The sequence below is a fragment of the Alternaria ventricosa genome, assembly GCF_023758065.1.
Source record: "Alternaria ventricosa strain BMP 2768 chromosome Unknown scaffold_3, whole genome shotgun sequence".
Classification (NCBI taxonomy): domain Eukaryota; kingdom Fungi; phylum Ascomycota; class Dothideomycetes; order Pleosporales; family Pleosporaceae; genus Alternaria; species Alternaria ventricosa.
In genome coordinates, this window is record NW_026055683.1 from 1,979,346 (window position 1) to 1,998,361 (window position 19,016).

Sequence of the window (19,016 nt, forward strand, 5' to 3'; positions counted from 1 at the left end):
ATATCGATGATACAGTCCTGTTCATTGTCAAAGGTTCTTACGTCCTAAAGCGTCAAAACTCACCTCAATCCGAGCCTTTCTACCGCTTCCAGCCCAGGTCAAACACATCAATCTTCCATCCCACACAACCACCTACTCACCCACTCATCCCCACAGGAAGACAAGGAAACAACACTTACCTCCTCCCAACATCCCGTCCCTCGCATGCCCTAAAGGAAATAGTGCAAAGCACATGGAAAGGATACAGGTGACACACCCGCACACACGAATACCCTCCAACAAATTCCCGTCTCTGAGGGCTAGGTCAGCGTTTCCTTGTGCATACGAGTGCGTTGTCATCCCTCATCTCAACTGCGTGACTTGCCGAAGCAGCAAACAACAGACAAAGATAAGGAACAGACGGTGGAGTCCTCCGCGCGGAAGCAGGGGTCAGAGGACCCGCTAGATCCCCCTGACCTGAGATGGGGTATTCATTGTTCAGTTTAAAGCCGGTACTGGAAAAGACATTGTGGTGATGAAAGAGTGCATCTGCATACCGGTAAACGGGCTGGGAAGAGCAGAGAGGCGTGATAACTTGGAACGCGGAAACAGTGATGGACGAGGGATGCGTGGGGCGAGTGTTGGCGGAGCAGCGTGATCGCGAACGGATGGTTGGTGGGATGGACTGGTCGAACCGTGAGCTGCTTGACTGGGTGATCGTTAGCATGGCGGTGGGAATGTGGAGAATGGGAGAAAATGGGGAGGGTTGAGTGGGTGAGTAGGTAGTTGAGTGGTTGGAGAACAGGATGTAGAGAAGATCGTGGAGGCTATATCTACTTGAAAAGACCGGGTTTGCTGTCAAGCGGTTGGTATGATCAATCACGCGTGTTTGAGTCTGGATGACCATCGTTCCTGCTCGCAAAGTTGACGTTTTATCCGCGTGATCACTACACTGCACGCTAGACGAGGACACTACATAGTATGAAGTGCTAATATTCCCCTACACTCACTGTCAACGCAAAGACTACACAGTAACAAGATTACATTTTCCTGCCTATCCTACTCTGGAGCCTCCACAGCCCATGATACTATATCTCTCTATACGCCAGTCCCTTGAACGCTAATGCAGGAAACCAAGAAAAACATCAAACACCGTGACATCGTTTGATCAAGCACAGAGAGAGTACGTAGCGTGCGCCGAGCGATGTCGATCTGTAAAGACCAGGTATGCACGCACCGTTCTTATAGACCTCGTAATCGACGACTCGGCCTTCCGGGCGGCAGACTCGCAGCCAACAAAGCTTCGATGCCTGCCGCTTTCGCCGCCTCTCTTGTCTCCGCTCTCGTCTCCACTTCTTCAGGCACGCGTTGTCAGCAAAAGTGCCAACAAGTCAAACAAGAAAAGAAAAAGGAAATCCTCGAGTTACTCAGGGATTACCTCTTCTTACTTCCAGGCCTGGGCTTGCACTCGTCTCCCAGAATAGGGTGAAGTTTGATCTTGATGGGGTAGTTTTGCGTGTTGCCACCGTAGCCCTTGCTCCAGTCGTAGCTGACGGCGTAGGCGAAAATGTTTCCGTCCTTGCTGAAGCCCGTCGCGACGATGCTGCCGCCAACCTCGGGGTAGCCCTTGAGACGGTGCTTGGCGTCCTTATCCCAGAAGTGGAAGGTACCGTCGGAACCCGCAGTGGAAAAGGTGCCGTGCTGTGGGTGGAAGGAGATGGCGTTTACGGAGTGGACCTTTGCGATGTCGCGGTTGGCGGGGTCTTGCTGACGGTGGCACTTGAAGGAGAAGTTGAGGCTAGGTATGAGTTAGATGGTGTGATGAGATATGTAGACTTGGGAATGCTTACCTGGTGTCCTTGTCTTCGACGTATTGAATAGCGCATCGTCCTTCGATGGACCCAACGGCGAAGCCAGTAGCATCTGTGAAACAGCTCACAGCCCTTGTCTGCCACTTGAGAGGACTGGTGATGGTCTTGTAGATGGTTGTGGGGTTCGAGAGGTTGACCATGTGGATGTGGCGCTCGGCGGTTGCGATGACGAGCAATTGATCCTTGATGTCCATGCTGTAGACGCGCTCCTGGCACGTCAGAGTACCGACGGGCTCGGCACCCTGGAGGTCCCAGAACTTGACGGTCTTGTCCCAGGAACCAGTCGCGACATAGTCCTTGCCGCCGGTCTGGAACCAGCGGACGCACTTGATGCCGTTCTCATGGGCCTTGGCTTGTTGTGCAGGGACGGTGCCGCTGGCGGGGGCAGTGCGGAAGTCGACGATATTGAGCATGCCTGTTGAGTCGCCGGCTGCTATACGAGTGCCATCCTGATTATGTTAGTATTCGGACATGACTGCCAAACATCCTGCTAAACGTACCTTTGACCATCCGAGACCCAGAACATGACCCTGGCATTCGAATATCCACTTTCCCTGCGCGCCATTGCCGTTGACCTCGTAGATGTAGACCTTCTTGTCCCAGCTGCCCACGGCGAGGAAGTCGTTCGTCGGCGAGAATTGGAGGTCAGATATGCTGTCGCTGGGCAGTTGGCCGGCCGGGACTTCGACGTCTTTGCTGGTGTCGCCGGTGGTGGAGCTAGCAGATGCGGCCGCTGCGGGCTGACCGAATAGAGCCATCTCTTGTGATTACGTCCCCGTATCTGGGCGCGTTCGAAGTGCGGGTGTTGGTTGTTGCGAAGCTTTGCGCGAGGTTGCGGTGTTGATCCCAAGCTTAGACGAGAAAGTAATTCGTACGCGCTCGTATGGAAGTTTCCAGTCACGTGGAGGTGTTTCGAGACCGGCAGCAGTGAATAGGGTTGCTACGCGCGCTGAAGACCAGATGACTTTATGTTCTTCACCGACGACGCGCTCAGCAAAGAAACAGGCGCACCAAAGCTCTCCAGGCACCCTTGCAGGCGCCAGGCCGCTTCAGCCTAGCGCGCCTAGCTCGGCCCCCGGCCTCCGCCCCATGTTAAAAAGTTTCCGTCACCCACCTCTTTCTTCTTCCAACGTTCCTCGCTCGAAGAATCGCAACGAAGCTTACGCACAGAGCGCCCGCAAGGGTGTCTCGTCTCGCGCTTTGGGAGAAAGTCCCCGGACAACGATCTTTCGCGATCGCACTTTCAGCAACGAACCGCCATAGAAGCCGCGGCTTCCACTGCCGACTACGACTCTTTCCGCATCTCTTTACCCGTTCGCACTCCCTTTTGGTTGGCTCTCCGAGGTGGTGGGTGGAGGGGCTGACACCTGGATGATGATATGAGTCCGTTGGCTACCTTGCTCACGTGCCGAGGTTCGCTGCAATACTGGGAGGAGGAGGGAGACACAGGGAAGCGCCAGGTATGGAGGGTCTTCTCGTCCAGTTTATGGTTATGCGATTGCCTTCCTGCACTTTGGTCAAACAAGGTGTCATGGATGGTAACTCAATGGGGCTTATTCTTGAGGCGAGGAACGTTCACTCACCCACACACTTTTCGGATCTGAGGGTAGACACTCTCTGACAACTGTTGGAGTTGATGGGCTACTACGCGCTTGGTCGAACAAGCCAGATTCATCCAGCCATACACGGTTCATATGATGAGACAAATGGAAATAGAGTCAAGCTCTGAGGCTGTGTAATCCCAAAGTGGTATCACGGCCTTTGCTGAATTTTCTACGACGGTATCTGATGAACCTTATGGCCTAGATAGTCATCAATTGAAAGAAACTTTATTATGTCACTTTTTGCATCTCTTCTCATTCTTGACTTGTTCCTGTGGTATCATCTGGGAAGCTTTTCGTCTTCTCGCTGGTCTTCATGCCTCGCTGCCAACAACAAACTCCTTGACCTCCTTGTACGCCTTGTCCAAATCGTCGTTGATCACAATCTTGTCATGCGGCGCCTGTCCACTATGCGCAAACTCCATCTCAACCTTGGCCTGGTTGAGTCTCTTCAAGATAGCCTCCTCCTTGTCCGTCGCGCGACTCCTCAACCGCTTCTCCAGAATCTCCATAGAAGGCGGCTGCAAGAACAAGAATCGTGGGCGAGGGAAGGTGGGGTGGTTTGCGACTTGCTTAACGCCCTACAGTAAACTCCGTCAGCAAAGATGCGCTTCATGCTAGCCAGCAAACAACAACTTACCTCCATCTCAATATCCAAGATACAAATCTGGCCCTTCTCGGCAATGTCGTTCACAGCCTTGACACTTGTACCATAGTGGTTCCCACCAAACTGCGCATGCTCCACGAATCCCTTCTTCTCCACGAGGTCGAGGAACTCTTCTTTAGTTACAAAGTAGTATTCCTTGCCATCTTGCTCCTCTCCTCTGGGCCCGCGCGTGGTGTGCGATATGCTGAAGCCGAATTTACCGGGAAACTCGTCGAAGAGGCGCTTTAGGATGGTGGATTTACCCGCGCCAGAGGGCCCGGAGATGACGATGGGTTGGTTGGCGGAGAGGGCGTCTTTGGAGGCGAGGACGGGGTCGGTGGGCGCCATGGTGGAGGGGTGGGTGGTGAAGGTGCGGATGGGAAGTGTTGTGAACGTGGGGTTAGTGTGTAGGGATGGCCGCGAAGGGTGAGTCAGGCGTAGATGGGAGGATAGCTTTAGGCTGCCGCTTCGTGACTCTTTCAACAGGTTCCTGGAGATCCACGAGAGAGTCAATGGCATGCCTAGTTGTGGATTGGGAGCTGTCGGGCGCGGCGGGGTGTGATTGGCGGTCAAGCTAGGGGTCCTCGTCGGTGTTTGGTGGGGCTCAAGTGGGATGGTCGCGTTTTCGTGTTGCCCGTACTGACGACATCGAGCTGGAATCTAGCTCGCAGTTTCAAGCTCCGCGCATGTCACGATAATCAAGCCCAGGAAACAGATCCTGGGAGCTGCAGATAAGTCACCATGGTATGCGCCTTCTGTAGTACCCCCAATACCATTCTAACAACCCCCAGTCGAAACAATACCTCACCCTCCACACGGTCGACTCGGCGCATCCCAAAGCAAGCGACATCTTCGCCGTGGCACCAACCAGCACCCAACTCCTCTCAGCCTCGGGCTCAAGCAGCATCAACGTCTATGACACCACACAAGCCGAATTTCCCGTAATACAAACACTCGACAAGGCGCATCCGCTAGGCATACACCACCTAGTAACCGCACGGGAAGAGAAAGCACGACGAGCCGCGAGCGCAGGCTTCGAGGGCAAGGTCAAAATATGGAGCCAGGATGAGGAGGGAGTGTGGAGTGAGGACGGGGAGATTGTTGGTGGGTACGCCTCCATGCTTTCTTTGGGATCGCAGGAAGTAGTGTCGTTGAAAGAGGAAGGAGCTGACAGCTTTAGCAGACCAGAACAAGCCTGGTGAGATATGGGCCATTGCGCTGAGTGCAGATGGCCAGTATCTAGCTAGTACGAGCATCAACGGCAAGATCAATGTCTGGAGCCTCAACAAAGATGAGGGTATGCCTCGGATACGCGAGTACGAAACAAAAGGCAGCTTCGGTCTATCTGTAGACTTGGTACGTTCCCTCCCCTTCTCCCTTCCCATTTCACATCCCCTACTAACTTACCCACTCACAGTCCCGCAACGGCACATACACAGCCTCCGGCCACGAAAACGGCTCCATTTACGTCTTCAACAACGAAACCGGACGCCTCGCACACTCCCTCTCCGGCCTCGTCCACCCCGTGCGCGCCGTATCCTTCTCCCCTGCCTCGAAACTACTAGCAGCAGGCGGCGACGCACGCATCATCGCTCTCTACGACGTCACATCCGGGGAGCAAGTCGCAAACTTCACTGGACACGGCGGGTGGGTGTTGAGTTTGGATTGGAGTGATACGGGCGAGTATTTGTTGAGTGGGTAAGTCATTCCCAATTTTCCAACATCATACCAACATAACATCATGCCATCTACATCGATTTGGCAGCGTGTAGATCTGGACACTTTGCTGACACAACAACCCACAGATCCCACGACTCCAAAGCAAAAGTCTGGCGCATAGAAACGCGGTCCTGTGTAGCCACGCATTCCCACGGCGACAAACCGCTTTGGAGCGCAAAGTGGTTGCCGAAAGCGCCTGGCAAGAGCGAGATGTTTGCGTTGGCGGGCGGGAATAACTCGATTAGCTTTTACCGTGAAGCTGCTGGTTGAGCGAAAAGGCTCGATACCAATAGGCGTTGGAGAGAGGGGATATGAGTGCTCTGCCACCGAGTCTGAAGGACGATGGAATGCAGGGAAAGCGTGTATCATGCAAGGGCATCGCGAAACACCGTCCCAGATACCTGGCAGCTGAGTATGGAGAAGTGTGCGATAGTACCACCGAGCGTAATGAAGTCAATGACTCTCAAATCCTTCTCTTAGATGCTCCCTCTGCGCAGAGTCAAAGCATATCTATACCAGTGTATTCCCAATGAAGCCCGAGAAGCAGCAACCTTGAACACAATCATGTCTCTGTGGTGGTCGGTATCAATGTATCGATTGCCTCTACTCTTTTCGCGACAGAAACGCTCATTTACACTACCCACCCCGAAAAAGACAACGATAACCCCGAAAGACATATCCCCGCTAAAACAGTACCGGCTCGTCACCCTTTTCATAACGCCAAAACACCCTCGCCTTACCACCAGAATAACGCCCTACCCACTAACACAGCAGTACGAAAGCAGCTCGTGGAAAGCACACCGGTACCTCACGTACTAGCAACACCGTTATTCTCAACACCAGCCGGCGCATCAACCCTCTGCTTCTTAGGATCCGGCCCTTCACTCCCCACACCCCCATTCCCATTAACTCCCACGTTGCTAACATCCTGCAACGCGGCTCTTTCTCTCTTGACACCCCCGGGACCAGCAGCAGCAGAATTGCCATTACCAGGCCCCGCACCGTTGAATGTAGGCGGCTTGTACTGGCCACGATTCGCACTAGGACTCATGGCGTAGTTGGGCGCGCCTGGCATGCCGATGCGGCGATCAGGTTGCATGTGTGGGTTTACAACGTTAGGGCGGTTGAAGGAGCCGTTTGATGTGACGCCGGGTCGTTGGGGTGGTGGTTGAGGGGCGGGCGGTGCGCCGACAGCGTCACGTTTGATGGGGATGCTTCGTGCGTGGTCGACGCCAGGAGTGCGTTTGTCTTTCGGTATGGGCGAGTCGGCATTGGGGTTGAAGGATGGGAGGTTGGTCAGGGAGGCGGAGTCTGAGGCTTGAAGGAGCTCGGCGGCGCGGGAGGTTACGAAACCTACGGGTGGTCGGTGGTTGGGTGGAGGTGCGTTTTGAGCGGGTGCGGTCGTTTCTTGGGCTTGTGGTACTGGTCGTGCTTGGTTCGGTGGTTGTTGTGCTTGAGGTGGGGTTGGTCGGAGAGGTTGGTTGTTAGGAGCAGCTTGTTGGTTCTGGGGCTGCTGTCCTACGGGTCTCGAGGCAGCACCGTTGTCTATTGCTGGTGGGGCCATGCGACCGCCATTCTGTACCGGTCGAGGCTGCTGTTGAACAGGAGTTTGTGGCTGTCTTCCGTTTTGCATGTGAGGGGCAGGTCTACCGGGTGCCTGGTTTGGTTGCTGTTGTTGCACGCCAGGTTGGTCACGTCCGGCTTGTGGAGGTCTACCGTTGGGCTGGCGAGGGGGTCCCGTGTTGCGGACGGGTGAGGTGCGACCAGACGATACACCATTTGGTTTCGCTGGCTGGATACCGCGCGGTGCTGCCGTCTCGGGAGCGGACAATGTCTCTGACAATGAGAACTCGTCACCGTGGCCCTCTGAGACATCAACTCCATCGAACAAGTTCTCGTCCGCGTCGTCGTCAAAGTCAGCGCCGAACGACTCGTTGTTCAAGTGATCTGTACGCGTGCGAAGGACTTGATTAGGTCGGACCGGTGTCTTGTGCGGCTCCTGCTTGACCACAGATTGCTCCTCAGGTTGGGGTGGCGGTTTGAAATCATTATGTCGGTAGAGGTTGTCCTCCTGGAACTTGATCGGTTTGACCTTCATAACCTGGACCTTCTTGAGATACTCTTTGTCGTATAAGCAGTTGCCGAGGACGTTGCCGAACGTGCGTAATGAGCGCTTCAAACCATCTGTTGCCGCCTCTTTCTTGGCCTTTTCGAATGATGCTGCTTTGCCTTTGCCGTTCTCTATCGAGCCGTAGCCGATGTCCTACCGCGATATTAGCAAGGGTAAGATGTAGAGAGCGACCTCATTACCTCGTGATATGTGCCATCCTTCAGCGTGATCCTCACTACTATTGAGAGACCCAAGCTGACCTTGCCGTTTTGATGCTCGTCGACCTGTCTTTGTCAGTATGCATCTGCCTCTCAGATAGACCAAAACATACGTAGTCGATCTGCACCTGTCCCAGCGAGCTTGACCAGCCATTGAAACCAAACACTTCATTCGCAAGTGCTATCGCCTTGTTCCCCTCCAGGTACGCCACCTTACCGCCGCCATTACCCGGTCGTTGCGATATGTATTCCGGGCCGAGTTGTTTGTTCAGTCGGCTCTGTAATGTCGCGATTTCTTTTGCTGTGAAGCCGTTTACGACGCGTTCTTCGAAGGGGTTCTTGACGTTGCCGCCGTTGTATTGGTCGCCTGGCCTGCATCGTTGTTAGCGGACTTTGTTGATGTCGGGAAACGGTGCGTGAGGAACGCGTAGAAATTCTGTACGTACGCAGGCATTGTTGTTGTTACGATGTGGTGCGCATGGGTCGCCGCTTTGCTGAAGTCGAGGCGTCGTGGCTGAAGATGACGCGCCTTGGGACGGCAGGAACGCGGTCGCGCTAGTCCCGCACTCACGTGCTCTCAAGGCAGCATCGACCAGACCCACACTCGAGTGCAGCACTAGCAAACCTCAACCAGACTTCAGCCGCCTGAAGTCTCCACATACTCAAGTAAAGGGAGGCCTCAGTATACTCAGTATACTCAGTATATGCAGGTCCACGTGGGATGGGGCAATGCCTAAGCTTGCGCGTCACGATTAGACAGCCACCGTATAAAAAGTATATGTTGGCAAGACAAAGTGATGTAACTTGGCACCTTAATGCGCCTGCAATGCTATAATATCCCGACCTAATATATTTGTGAAGCGCCGTTACAAACATCCCAATCTATCACGATGCTTCCTTTCTCCTGCCCCGATCGCTCGAGCTAGCCTCCTCATCGTCACTATCAACGCCCAAAGAGAACGTAGAGTCATTGTGCGACTCTCGCCCCTTCTCCGTGCCCACGCTCGCATAGCCATTGCCCGGCTTCTTTGGCACATCATCGAGATCGTCAAGCTCCCTCTCGTCAAAGTCGGCAGCTTCAAGATCCTGCCTGCGTTCTTTCCTCCGAAAGTTGTCGAGGCCCATACCGGTGAGAAGAGACTCGCGTCCTTCGTCATTGTCGGTGCCTTTGTATTCGCTGGTTGTGCGCCTGCTGCGCCACCACAAGAAGCCGCAGAGGCAGGCGACGATGATGACAACGACGAGTGCGACCTGCCCGGAGCGAGCGTAGGCCTTCCACTCTGCGGCCTTGAGCTCCTTGGTCTTGTCTTCTTCGGCTTGCGTCGAGTTGGGGTGGTCGCCAACGCTGGTCAACGGACCCTTCTCGCCATCGATGAGGCTGTCGGCAGGAGCACCACCGATAGCCTCAATGTTCACGCCCATGAAGCGGTCGAGCATGTCCCGAGTACGCCTGGGGTAGTCGAAAGGAACCATGTGGCTGGAGTTGTAGAAGACAACATATGTGAGGTTACGGGCCTCCTGCCATGTTCCAGCAGCTTCGCCTTCGAACATCCAGTCTTGCTTTGCGTTCTGCACACCAGGGGATGCTTCGAAACCCTTTCCGCCGTTCCACTTCATGTTGCCAATCATGGCCTCTGTGCCAACGTGGTTGCAAATGAAGTCCTTGTCACCAGAGAAAAGGAGAGTTGGAACCTGCTCGATGAGTTCGGGTAGAAACTTGACGGCAGGCTCGCTCTTCCTGGCACGGAAATGACCAGAAACAGCCCCGTTGCACTCCTGCCAGCCGGTCTTCTTGTCGGGGTTGATGTGGAGAGCCTGAATGACATCTGGGCGGCGGAGGTAAGGAGTGACCTGCGCAAGATCCGGGGGCCAGTTCATTCCACAAGATGAGTCGTCACGGAGACGGATGTCGTACATGTTGAGACACTGGTTCATCGTATCGGCTTTCTTATTCTTGGTTTCTTCCAGAATCCTGACCATGATTTGCTCACACTCGCTGGTGTCGACAGTGTTCATGCCACCTTCTTCGAGCTTCTTAACACATATTCTCTGTTGCTCTTCAACGCGCCTTGCTGAGTCGGTATCAGCCCGCATGAGACCGTTCTGGTAGGCAAAGGGTATGTAGGCGAGATACTGATCGACGGGCGATATCCATCCGTTTCCGATCATGAGACCCTTGAGCGCCCATGGTGTCTTGGAGAGGTTTTCCTTGTTTCGTTTGAGGATAGCGCGAGCGATGTAGGGAATGTGCTGTCCAGCGTACGATTCACCGGCGATGTAAAACTACCATATGTCAGTATCCCGCGGGTCCACTTAGTCAAGCCACTCACATCGTCATGCTCGTATTCGGGGAATAGCGCAAACCACTTCTCCAAGAAGATAATCATGTGGTCGGCCATTTGGTCCAGTTCCGTGAGGTAGCTGTTGGTGTTGACATAGCTGAAGCCAGTGCCGACGGGCTGGTCCACGAAGAGCAGGTTTGCGAACTCGTCCCATGAACCGTTGTTGTATTCGAGATTGCCGCCTTCACGCACTCTGTATGGACCGACTTCCATCATGGCGCCGTCCATCGAGGAGCAGCCTGGCCCGCCGTTCAGCCATAGTACAGTGCGCTGCTTGTCCGCGATGTGGCGGTTCTCGTAGTGCCAGAAGAAGAGGTTGCCGTTGTTCTCTGCATCAACTTCGATGTGTCTGTACGATCGGGTTAGTATTGCCCTGTACGCGCGCATGCCTCTCCCAGTCTGCTTACCCTGCATGCATCTTAAGCAACGGCTTCGGCGCACCGGGCAGGTCGTGTATGAAGTAGTCGGCCTGCGTCTTCTCCTGTGCCATTATGCTCGGTAGCCATGATACCGTCGCCAGGAGGCCACCCAGGAGCGCCGTCCGCCATCGCAGCGGAAAATGTGAGGAGGCCATAGTTAGGCCGCGTTTCGGAGTTGAGGCCGCGGAGGTTGCGGTGCGCAGTCGCTATATCATGGGAAGTGAAGGGAAATAGGAAACAGCGAGTGGAGGCAGAGTAGTGATAGGCGAATGCGCAGCCTGGCACAGTGTAGGGTATAGGCGCTGAGATGTGAGAAGAGCGGACTCCAGAGTACAGCTTAGGTGGCTACTGCGGCGGCGGCTGACAAGTCCGAGTTGGGATCCAGAACAGGGGCCTGTCAATGTAGATCGTGAGACACAAGACACGCGAGCGATCCACAAGGAGACTGGCAATTTCAACGAATGAACTTATCTCTTCAACAGTCGCGAACGAGCGAGGAAAGCTAACTGATATCAATATTATAGCGAGATGCCTGTTGAGGTACATCTTTGGGGTACCGTCCAAGCTTCGTCCCACGGCCAATCACACGCCCCAGCGCCCATTTCGGCTACTGCCATCTCCGCGTCTCGAGAACGCGCATCGCGCCCCAGCATCTGACACGATGCAGCGTTCACTCATGCTTCACACATGTGTCAGCTCCGTCCTCAGGCCGCAAATCTTCCGAATGCGAACCCCAAATAAGATGTACACGCGTCCCTCGCCGCCGATGTTCGCATGCAGTTGTCAATCTCATATCCCAAGGTTCGCCGGGCTGACAAGAACTCTTTGGACTACGTAGACTACTATCCTCTAGCACCAACTCGTTATGCCGTCATTCCGCGCCAACGTGAAAGACGTTCTAGAGCACCACAGCATCCGATTCGGTCCGTCTGGTCGATGCCCCGACAGAGAGCTAGAGTCCTGCCTAGTACTACACCGCGGACCCCTTTCCAATCTTCAATATGCTTTTTTGGAATTCCCGCAAGCGGTACATGTCAATGATCGTTGATGACTGTGTGCCACAGTGGCGCATGCTCATCTTCCGTGCTGTTGGTACGCGAAGATGCGCGCCTGAGATGCAAAGCAGCCCGTGTTCAGAAGAGATCGTTCAGGCTCTTGGCTGAGTCTTTGACGATCAGCTCACGCATTCCCTGTGCATCCGATTAATATCGCGTATTGAGGCATGACGATGTCGGGCACGCTTACCTTGGGCATGATAGGTTCCCCGTTATCGTCCTTGACGTAGCGGAACGGCATCTGCGTGCTCTCGTTCTTGTTGATCTTTAGATCAGGGTGGTCGATGTACGGGATATTGTCGACGGGTACTGCGCCTCGTCAGCAACTTGCATCAGCGTCGAATTATACGGCATACCCTTGTCTTGCACGCAAATCCTCGTGACACGTACTGCTGTGTCGGTCGTCATCTGTACAGGTCCCAGGCGGCGTCCTTGATATCCTTTCTTGCGCAGCTCTGACGTACGGTCTGAGAGAAAATTAGTCGACTGTACACGTTTGGAAAATGGTGACAGCATTACACACCTCGTGGTGGGTCGTCTCCTACTCAAGAGTCAGCTCTTTTCATTGTATTTCTTCTCTGGATGAGGGCGGATGCTTACCAAGTATACCGCCGAACAAGAAAATGTCAAAAGTCTCGCCATCTTCTGGGCTCAAGTCCTTGGCTGCGGCAGGATCCAGTAGACACACCTTGTCTTTCTTATCGGCATAGATTTCTTCAATGCCTCTTATCTCGACATTGAGTCCTTTGGCGCCCTGTAGGTTGGCTGGCAGCTTCAACGAAGCTGGTACTGAAGACAGCAGGAACTGTGCGCCGGATGCATGTGACTCCGCCGCGATACTGGAGTACTCGAGAGATGACCATTCCTCGAGCTCAGGGTCCAGATGTTCCACCACAAAGGTCTTGCCGGTGCCAGCCATTTTCGGAATCTCTGTGATTGGAGGTGGGATGCGCTCCCGGTCCTGTGTGTTTTTTGGCGTGATATTTTACTGCAGTGGTTAAGCGAATTACTCAACAGGCGGGGCTCTGTAAGATGTTTTCAGGCTCGACGTCGTGTCTTGCTTCCTGTATTCTGGATCGATGGTGAGAACCTTGAAGCCCTGCAGTAGTATCTCGCTAATCAGAGTAGGTGGTAGTGGGGAGCATGGCTGACCTTCAGGGTTTGATAGAGTCTAGAGTTAGCGCATGGAAGCAGCCTATCACGCTCAAGCAAACCGTTTATCGTGGTAAGCGGGGAAGCATGCTTTCGTAGTTGCAAGACAAAAAAAGTGCATCGTGATTCAGTCCAAGCAGTGTTCCATGTGACGTCGCCGCACCCAAACTCCAATGGTACAAAATACCGACACGGCAAGCTCTATCGAGCTGGGCCCTGGCGATCATGGTGGGTTCAGAGGCCAATGGTGTGCACGCGTGACGTTGTGAAGGTGCCGCGTCTGGTAAAGTCTACGGCAATCCAGCGTGCAGCGTGCATCCGACCAACACGCGTAAGAGCTAACGGTTACACTTTTCGCGGAAACGGCTGCTTTGCCTTGGTGTCTTTGTGCGAGTTGCGTCAATTCATCCGTCAAGTAAGCCACGTTTGGGGGATTGTTCACGTCGGCCCACTCGTCGCCTACATATGTGCTGCATCTGCCCCTCTTTGAGTGACAACCTCGAGCGAAGCAATTGAAAAGACAGCAACGCCCAAGTCTATTACATCACCCAAACTGTTCTACATCCTGCATCTACTGAGCGCACTGGACCTTCCTCAACCCTCAGCATCACCAGTTTTGTTTTTTACTTTGTTGCTCGATTGACCTCGTGCAGCATTCCGAGCATCTGGAACCTCGGGCGATCCAGGCTTATCGCATAGTCGAGCTGGATAGAGGGGCACTCCTCCCACTCCCACCCAAACATCGTCGCTTCAACAGCACCAGAACCACAAGCCAAGCGAGTCATAACACGTCGACGTTGTTGTGTTGTCAGGCAGCAGCAAAGACACACGCCCGAGCTTTGTCGGCACCCAATCGTCAGCGCTGGAAGCCGGATCAATCACATCTATTCACCCTGTCCCTGTCACATAACGGGTAACGGTACTCGCCCAAAGTGGTCAGCGCGAGCCAACGACAGCAACTTTTAAACAAATTGCGACCCTTGACCCTTTTCTGTGTCGACCATTCAACAAAGAATCCACACGCCAGACACTCTGCGCCTTTCGCGAGCAGCTGCCCCTCTGACGAACGTCACTTGCGATCCGCAACACCACAATCACCACCACCGCAACCATGAACCCGCACCAGCAGAACAAGGTCGATGTCAGCGTACGTCATAGCCGCACAGAAGCCATGCGCGATCTCTAGGAATGTGTCTAGCTAACAGCGATTTAGAAAATGTCGGAGCAGGAGGCCAAGCTCTTCCGTCTCTATGGCAAGCTGCCCAACAAGAAGGACTTGCTCCAGAACAAGCTGAAGGTATGACAGTCTGCGAAACATTCAGGGCACTGCTAAAAACGGTCACAGGAGCGCAAGTACTTCGACAGCGGCGACTACGCCCTCTCCAAGGCCGGCAAAGCTGGTGACGTCGGCGTCACCCAAGTTGGCCGCGAGCACCCCAACCCCGAAAAGATCCCACACATCGCCCCGCCCACGCCCACCGGCCAGAACGGCAACGGCAATGGCAACGGCCACCCCCACAGAGACAGCGTCACCGCCAACGGTCAAGGCGAGTTGGCAGGCAGCCCCGTCAAGGAACACACCTTCCTGCACCGCGAGACGAGCCTGAACCGCGAGACCTCCGCGTCAGACTTTGAGAACAACGAGAACGTCGAGGAGGGCGGCGCAGTCAAGGCATAGACGACATACACCCGTTTGTCGCTAGCACTTCTGCGCGCTCCCCCTTTGCCTTTCTTTTGCTGCACTCACTTGGCGCAACCTTGGATGACGGGTGCCCAAAATGTATACATACGCACCCACCCCTTTTCGAACGGCCTGAACCCGGTTCTCATCGTCATTTACGGAGTCGGATGAGGCGTTCCCGGATGAAGCGAGCTTTTCCATCACATGGCGGGCCGAGCCTTTTTTGTATCGGCGCCCTCAAACGCCTGTCGGCAAACAATTGTTTCCTTTGCATATGAAGTTGGGGAGCACAGGCACGTTCTTCACTTCTTTGTGTAGTATGTTTGATAGGGGATGAGTGGGTTTTGCAGAGACCGGAGCATGTTCCGGGTGCTCTTGCAAGGTTGCCAGACTCGGATCTTTCACGGCCGCGAGCGTGTATGCTTGTTTGAGTAGAAGACTATCGTAGCAATATGATTACTGGAAAACTCAGTTTGGGCTGTTTAACTGCATGGTGATGACTTGCGCGTGTCTGAAAGAAGGATGCGCTAGTGGTTATTAGAGCACGTGACTCGCTGATGCCTGCCCTCTCAAGATACCTCCGGGGCTATGTATGTGCACCCACCACGAAAGCGCTCTATCCTTTCGCAAGCTTTTATCTTAATGTAGGCTCTAGGGTGTTCGGCTTTTCCCTTGAATGGGGTGCCGCCGTCCTGCGGCAGCCGTTTCCACCCGTGGACTGCTGGAAAGTTTCTACCGGACACCAGAGGTCCCCAGCTATCCATCTCGCGTAGTCAAGCCAGCATCTCAGATCTTCCGCTCGATCACCAACGTTGACTCCCAATCGCTGAGGTGGATAGGACTAACTGCCGGTGCCACCTCCTTCCTAGTCCAACGCACGCCTATATCCTCTCTTGCAGTGATACCCACGAGTCGCCGTGAGCATTTCCTAGCAGTCTTCATCATCTTTTGCGCGAAGGTCCACTCCGCTCCTCCATACCTAACATGAACGCAAACCTTACGGAACCGCCCAGTCCACCTCTCGTCAAAACAATCCATCATCTCTTTTTCGCCCTCCAGCCACTCCGCACCGTAATAGTGGCTTCGACACCACATACGATCCCAGTATAAGTCCAAACACGCGTTCTCTCCAAGACCTTGATAGATACAATCGAGAAACTCGGTGTCATCCTCTTTCGCTTTCTCGAGAAAACGTGCAATTTCGCCTCGCGTGTACTTGGGACGAACAGGCCAGTGCAGTTTAAACCGCACAGTACGACCAGGTTGGAACACAACGCGATCGACATTACCGCTGCCACCGTAGGTCACACTGTTGAAAGCAGGTAGTGCCCGCGGTTCGTCCAACAAATTTAGATCTTCCATCACAGGTATCGGGTCATCGAACACGAACGTACGCCATCGGCGAAACACATCCATCGCTTCGGCGTGGATCTGTTTGTTGGCTAGCAACCATTCGGGTAGACCAGTGATTGCATATCCGGGATAGTAGCGGGAAGGAGTTGGGAAGTCGCGAACTACAGCCTGGACGCAGGTCTCTTTGCTGGTGGTAGATGCGCGGGGGGAAGGACCAAAGACGTAGGCGTATATCTTTTCTCGAAGCTCGGCTGGGAGGTCGAGAAGGAAGTTATGCGATGAGATGAGTGCTGATTCAGTCGGCGCGGTGGACTTGGATGTTTCGAGGTGGTCGAGGTTTGAGGTGGCCTCGATGCTGCCGCGGTTTGGGCATGTTGAGTCCATCGCGGCTTCCGAGTTGGCAACGAGTTGATTTGAGGGGGTCAGGGGAATTGGTGAGATGAGCGGTGTTCTCGACTTTTTAATCGGGTCACGAAGAGGGTAGCCCAGGCAGCATTTGTCGCGCCTTCCTTCATTACCAGACAAGGACCGTACCCGTAATCACGAGAATGTCTAGCGTTGCATAGCAGATGCTTTCGCATATTTAATCTGGTACCTCTGGATCTTCTGACCTACGCAGGACAGACAGTCAACGATCGACGCTCGTCCATCACACAACTCGACATCATAGCTCACTCATAGCTTGGCCTGGCTGCTACAATCGCTCCTTACCACTCGAACTCACTGCCCACATACGCTCAGACGACGATATGGCTCCTACCAAGAAGGCGCCGTCCAAGAAACGCGCTTTGTCGCCGGCAAAAGGGACCCGCTCCTCGAAGCGTCTGATGACCAAAGCCCGAAAGGCTCGTCCTACTGTCTCGGAAATCCCTTGTCAGGAAGGAAGCGCACTCTTGAACCTGCCCCGCGAAATTCGAAACCAGATTTATTTGGAGACACTTGACGATCTGAATCTCACGTTCCGCGTGGATAAGCTCATCATTGTTGCAACACGGGACACCGAAGGTTACCTGGGCATCCGGCGCTTGAAACCAACTAAGCGGGGTCTCCTATTATGGTCGCTGTCTAGCCAGCAGATTTGTTACGAGTTTCTAGACATGATAGCCCGAACCTACGCCTTCCAACCCTTTGGTCGACCAACATTCCCCGAGAATGAGTTGCCTGGACTATCGAACTCGCTTGTCTTCACTCCTGGTGGCGTAAGAACTGTTAAGCTAGTCCCCGGAGATCACATTCCGAAATATTGGACTGAGAACAACGGTGTCTTCTGCGATCTGACTGCTCTTTTCCTCGAGCTAATGGACAACCTACTTCTGGAGGATGCGCGTTTGGAGCTGATTTGGTACCACGTCGAAACCGAGTACTACTATAGGAACTACATGTCTCGCGACCTCGCCCGTCAGTGGGAGGACGACTGGCAAGAGAGATTTCGTAAAGTCAAGATTACTGTCGTGGTTAGGTCAGATCCTGAGAAGGGTGGCACGTCATTGTCGATTATGGATGATGCGGAGAAGTGTGCAATGAGGCTCGTCGGCATGGGTGGGGCTTTATCTTGGGACGGTCTGGGTCGTGTCGACGCTTGGGAGCCCTGGACGCCTTATCAGCCGGACTCGGTGTGGGTGAGACATGTGACGGCCGTTGAGCGGAAGGTGGAAGAAAACGCATCGAGGAAGAGCACATAACTGTGTATGGTACCTAGATCAGATACAAAGGAGTCACTGAGGCTGTATGGATAGTCGACACACGTCGGCTGCAGTTCCAGCCAATATAGTCGCCCATATGAACGCCTCGGTCTCCGTCAGAGATACCACGCTAGCCACAAGCAGTTAGCTTTATACTAATATCACGGCTATTTAAACTTCGATCCCACTTGTGAGGCCATGTTTTCTTCTCATCGCCTTCATCGCGGCGTACTTTCATCTCGCCCCTTCCTGCCAGGTTTTCGCCAGATAGCAATACCTCTGAACATGCGTCTCCGCAACGAAAAACGCTACTCACCTGATGACGGACCCTACATCCCCCGTAAGCGTCGCCAACTCAGCACCAAAGAAGATCTTGACCGAGCAAGACTCATCACCACTCAAAATGAGCAGTCACCACTCTTTACCTGCTTGCCTCGCGAATTGCGCGACATGATCTGGGAGCACGCATTCGGCTCCGATGAAACTACCTTTCAATACCGTAATCTAGCAATCATCGCCAGTAACCAAAACTACGATTACTGTGACAGACATCTCCAGGGTCTCCCGGACTGGCTACTCTTGTGCAAAACGATTCTTGGAGAAGCGCTCGAAGTGTTCTATTCGACGCAGACATATGCTCCAGCCACAGATTACCTAAGATCAAGACCTAGACCAATGCCAATAATGGGAGGTAAACGCAGGCAGCTCGGTGGAAAATCCTGTTGTCGCCGAACACCCCGAAACCCGATAGATCGCAGCGAGTACAAGAACACGCTCGTCTTCAACAAAAACATCAAGAATGTTGGAATCCCATTGGCAACCGATTTGGTTTGGCCAGGAGCCGTTGGAGCTCCGCAGTCAAATCTGTACTTCTCGCCGAACGCGGTCCACAGCATGTTCCTGCGATACCTGCAGCGATTCCGAGTCGATCTCAAAGACGTCCGCTTAACCTGCGATTTGACATTTCTGTGTCCATCATGCTTCAATGAAAACACGGTCGCAGACATGGGAACGCGAAAGGGCAAGGGGAAAAAGAGACTGAACGGCACGCTAGAAGGGCTTCGTGGGTGCTGCAGAAACCTCATTCTTAGAGTTGATACTGACGCGTGCGGACACTGCGAACTGGACTGCTCTAAACCACTCGTTGAGGCAGATGCACCGGTGGAGGCGTGGGCGAAGACTATCGTT

At 53.9% G+C, this 19,016-nt stretch overlaps 8 protein-coding genes across 8 annotated transcripts; 3 read left to right on the forward strand and 5 right to left on the reverse strand.

Annotated features, from left to right (window-relative positions):
- Positions 1–1,413: 1,413 nt before the first annotated feature.
- GLE2 (RNA export factor gle2) lies at positions 1,414–2,608 on the reverse strand (the record flags this gene model as incomplete). Its single annotated transcript, XM_049340558.1, has 3 exons — positions 1,414–1,777; positions 1,830–2,299; positions 2,351–2,608. 3 exons carry the CDS (start codon positions 2,606–2,608, stop codon positions 1,414–1,416), a joined length of 1,092 nt encoding a protein of 363 aa, XP_049202880.1.
- A 1,157-nt stretch (positions 2,609–3,765) lies between these two features.
- J4E93_002617 (uncharacterized protein) lies at positions 3,766–4,445 on the reverse strand (the record flags this gene model as incomplete). The annotated part of the gene is made up of 2 exons (XM_049340559.1): positions 3,766–4,032; positions 4,092–4,445. 2 exons carry the CDS (start codon positions 4,443–4,445, stop codon positions 3,766–3,768), a joined length of 621 nt encoding a protein of 206 aa, XP_049202881.1.
- Positions 4,446–4,838: 393 nt separating this feature from the next.
- J4E93_002618 (uncharacterized protein) lies at positions 4,839–6,086 on the forward strand (the record flags this gene model as incomplete). The annotated part of the gene is made up of 5 exons (XM_049340560.1): positions 4,839–4,841; positions 4,889–5,201; positions 5,281–5,453; positions 5,515–5,795; positions 5,903–6,086. 5 exons carry the CDS (start codon positions 4,839–4,841, stop codon positions 6,084–6,086), a joined length of 954 nt encoding a protein of 317 aa, XP_049202882.1.
- Positions 6,087–6,624: 538 nt separating this feature from the next.
- On the reverse strand, positions 6,625–8,598 carry J4E93_002619 (uncharacterized protein; the record flags this gene model as incomplete). Its single annotated transcript, XM_049340561.1, has 4 exons — positions 6,625–8,079; positions 8,127–8,210; positions 8,258–8,516; positions 8,591–8,598. The coding sequence occupies 4 exons, from the start codon at positions 8,596–8,598 to the stop codon at positions 6,625–6,627; spliced, it is 1,806 nt and encodes a 601-aa protein (XP_049202883.1).
- A 431-nt stretch (positions 8,599–9,029) lies between these two features.
- Positions 9,030–11,060, reverse strand: KEX1 (Cell death protease; the record flags this gene model as incomplete). The annotated part of the gene is made up of 3 exons (XM_049340562.1): positions 9,030–10,427; positions 10,475–10,835; positions 10,894–11,060. The coding sequence occupies 3 exons, from the start codon at positions 11,058–11,060 to the stop codon at positions 9,030–9,032; spliced, it is 1,926 nt and encodes a 641-aa protein (XP_049202884.1).
- A 978-nt stretch (positions 11,061–12,038) lies between these two features.
- J4E93_002621 (uncharacterized protein) lies at positions 12,039–12,879 on the reverse strand (the record flags this gene model as incomplete). The annotated part of the gene is made up of 5 exons (XM_049340563.1): positions 12,039–12,095; positions 12,151–12,269; positions 12,317–12,427; positions 12,484–12,501; positions 12,561–12,879. The coding sequence occupies 5 exons, from the start codon at positions 12,877–12,879 to the stop codon at positions 12,039–12,041; spliced, it is 624 nt and encodes a 207-aa protein (XP_049202885.1).
- A 1,344-nt stretch (positions 12,880–14,223) lies between these two features.
- Positions 14,224–14,790, forward strand: J4E93_002622 (uncharacterized protein; the record flags this gene model as incomplete). The annotated part of the gene is made up of 3 exons (XM_049340564.1): positions 14,224–14,259; positions 14,326–14,409; positions 14,458–14,790. 3 exons carry the CDS (start codon positions 14,224–14,226, stop codon positions 14,788–14,790), a joined length of 453 nt encoding a protein of 150 aa, XP_049202886.1.
- Positions 14,791–16,895: 2,105 nt separating this feature from the next.
- J4E93_002623 (uncharacterized protein) lies at positions 16,896–17,828 on the forward strand (the record flags this gene model as incomplete). The annotated part of the gene is made up of 1 exon (XM_049340565.1): positions 16,896–17,828. The coding sequence occupies one exon, from the start codon at positions 16,896–16,898 to the stop codon at positions 17,826–17,828; it is 933 nt and encodes a 310-aa protein (XP_049202887.1).
- Positions 17,829–19,016: the final 1,188 nt, after the last annotated feature.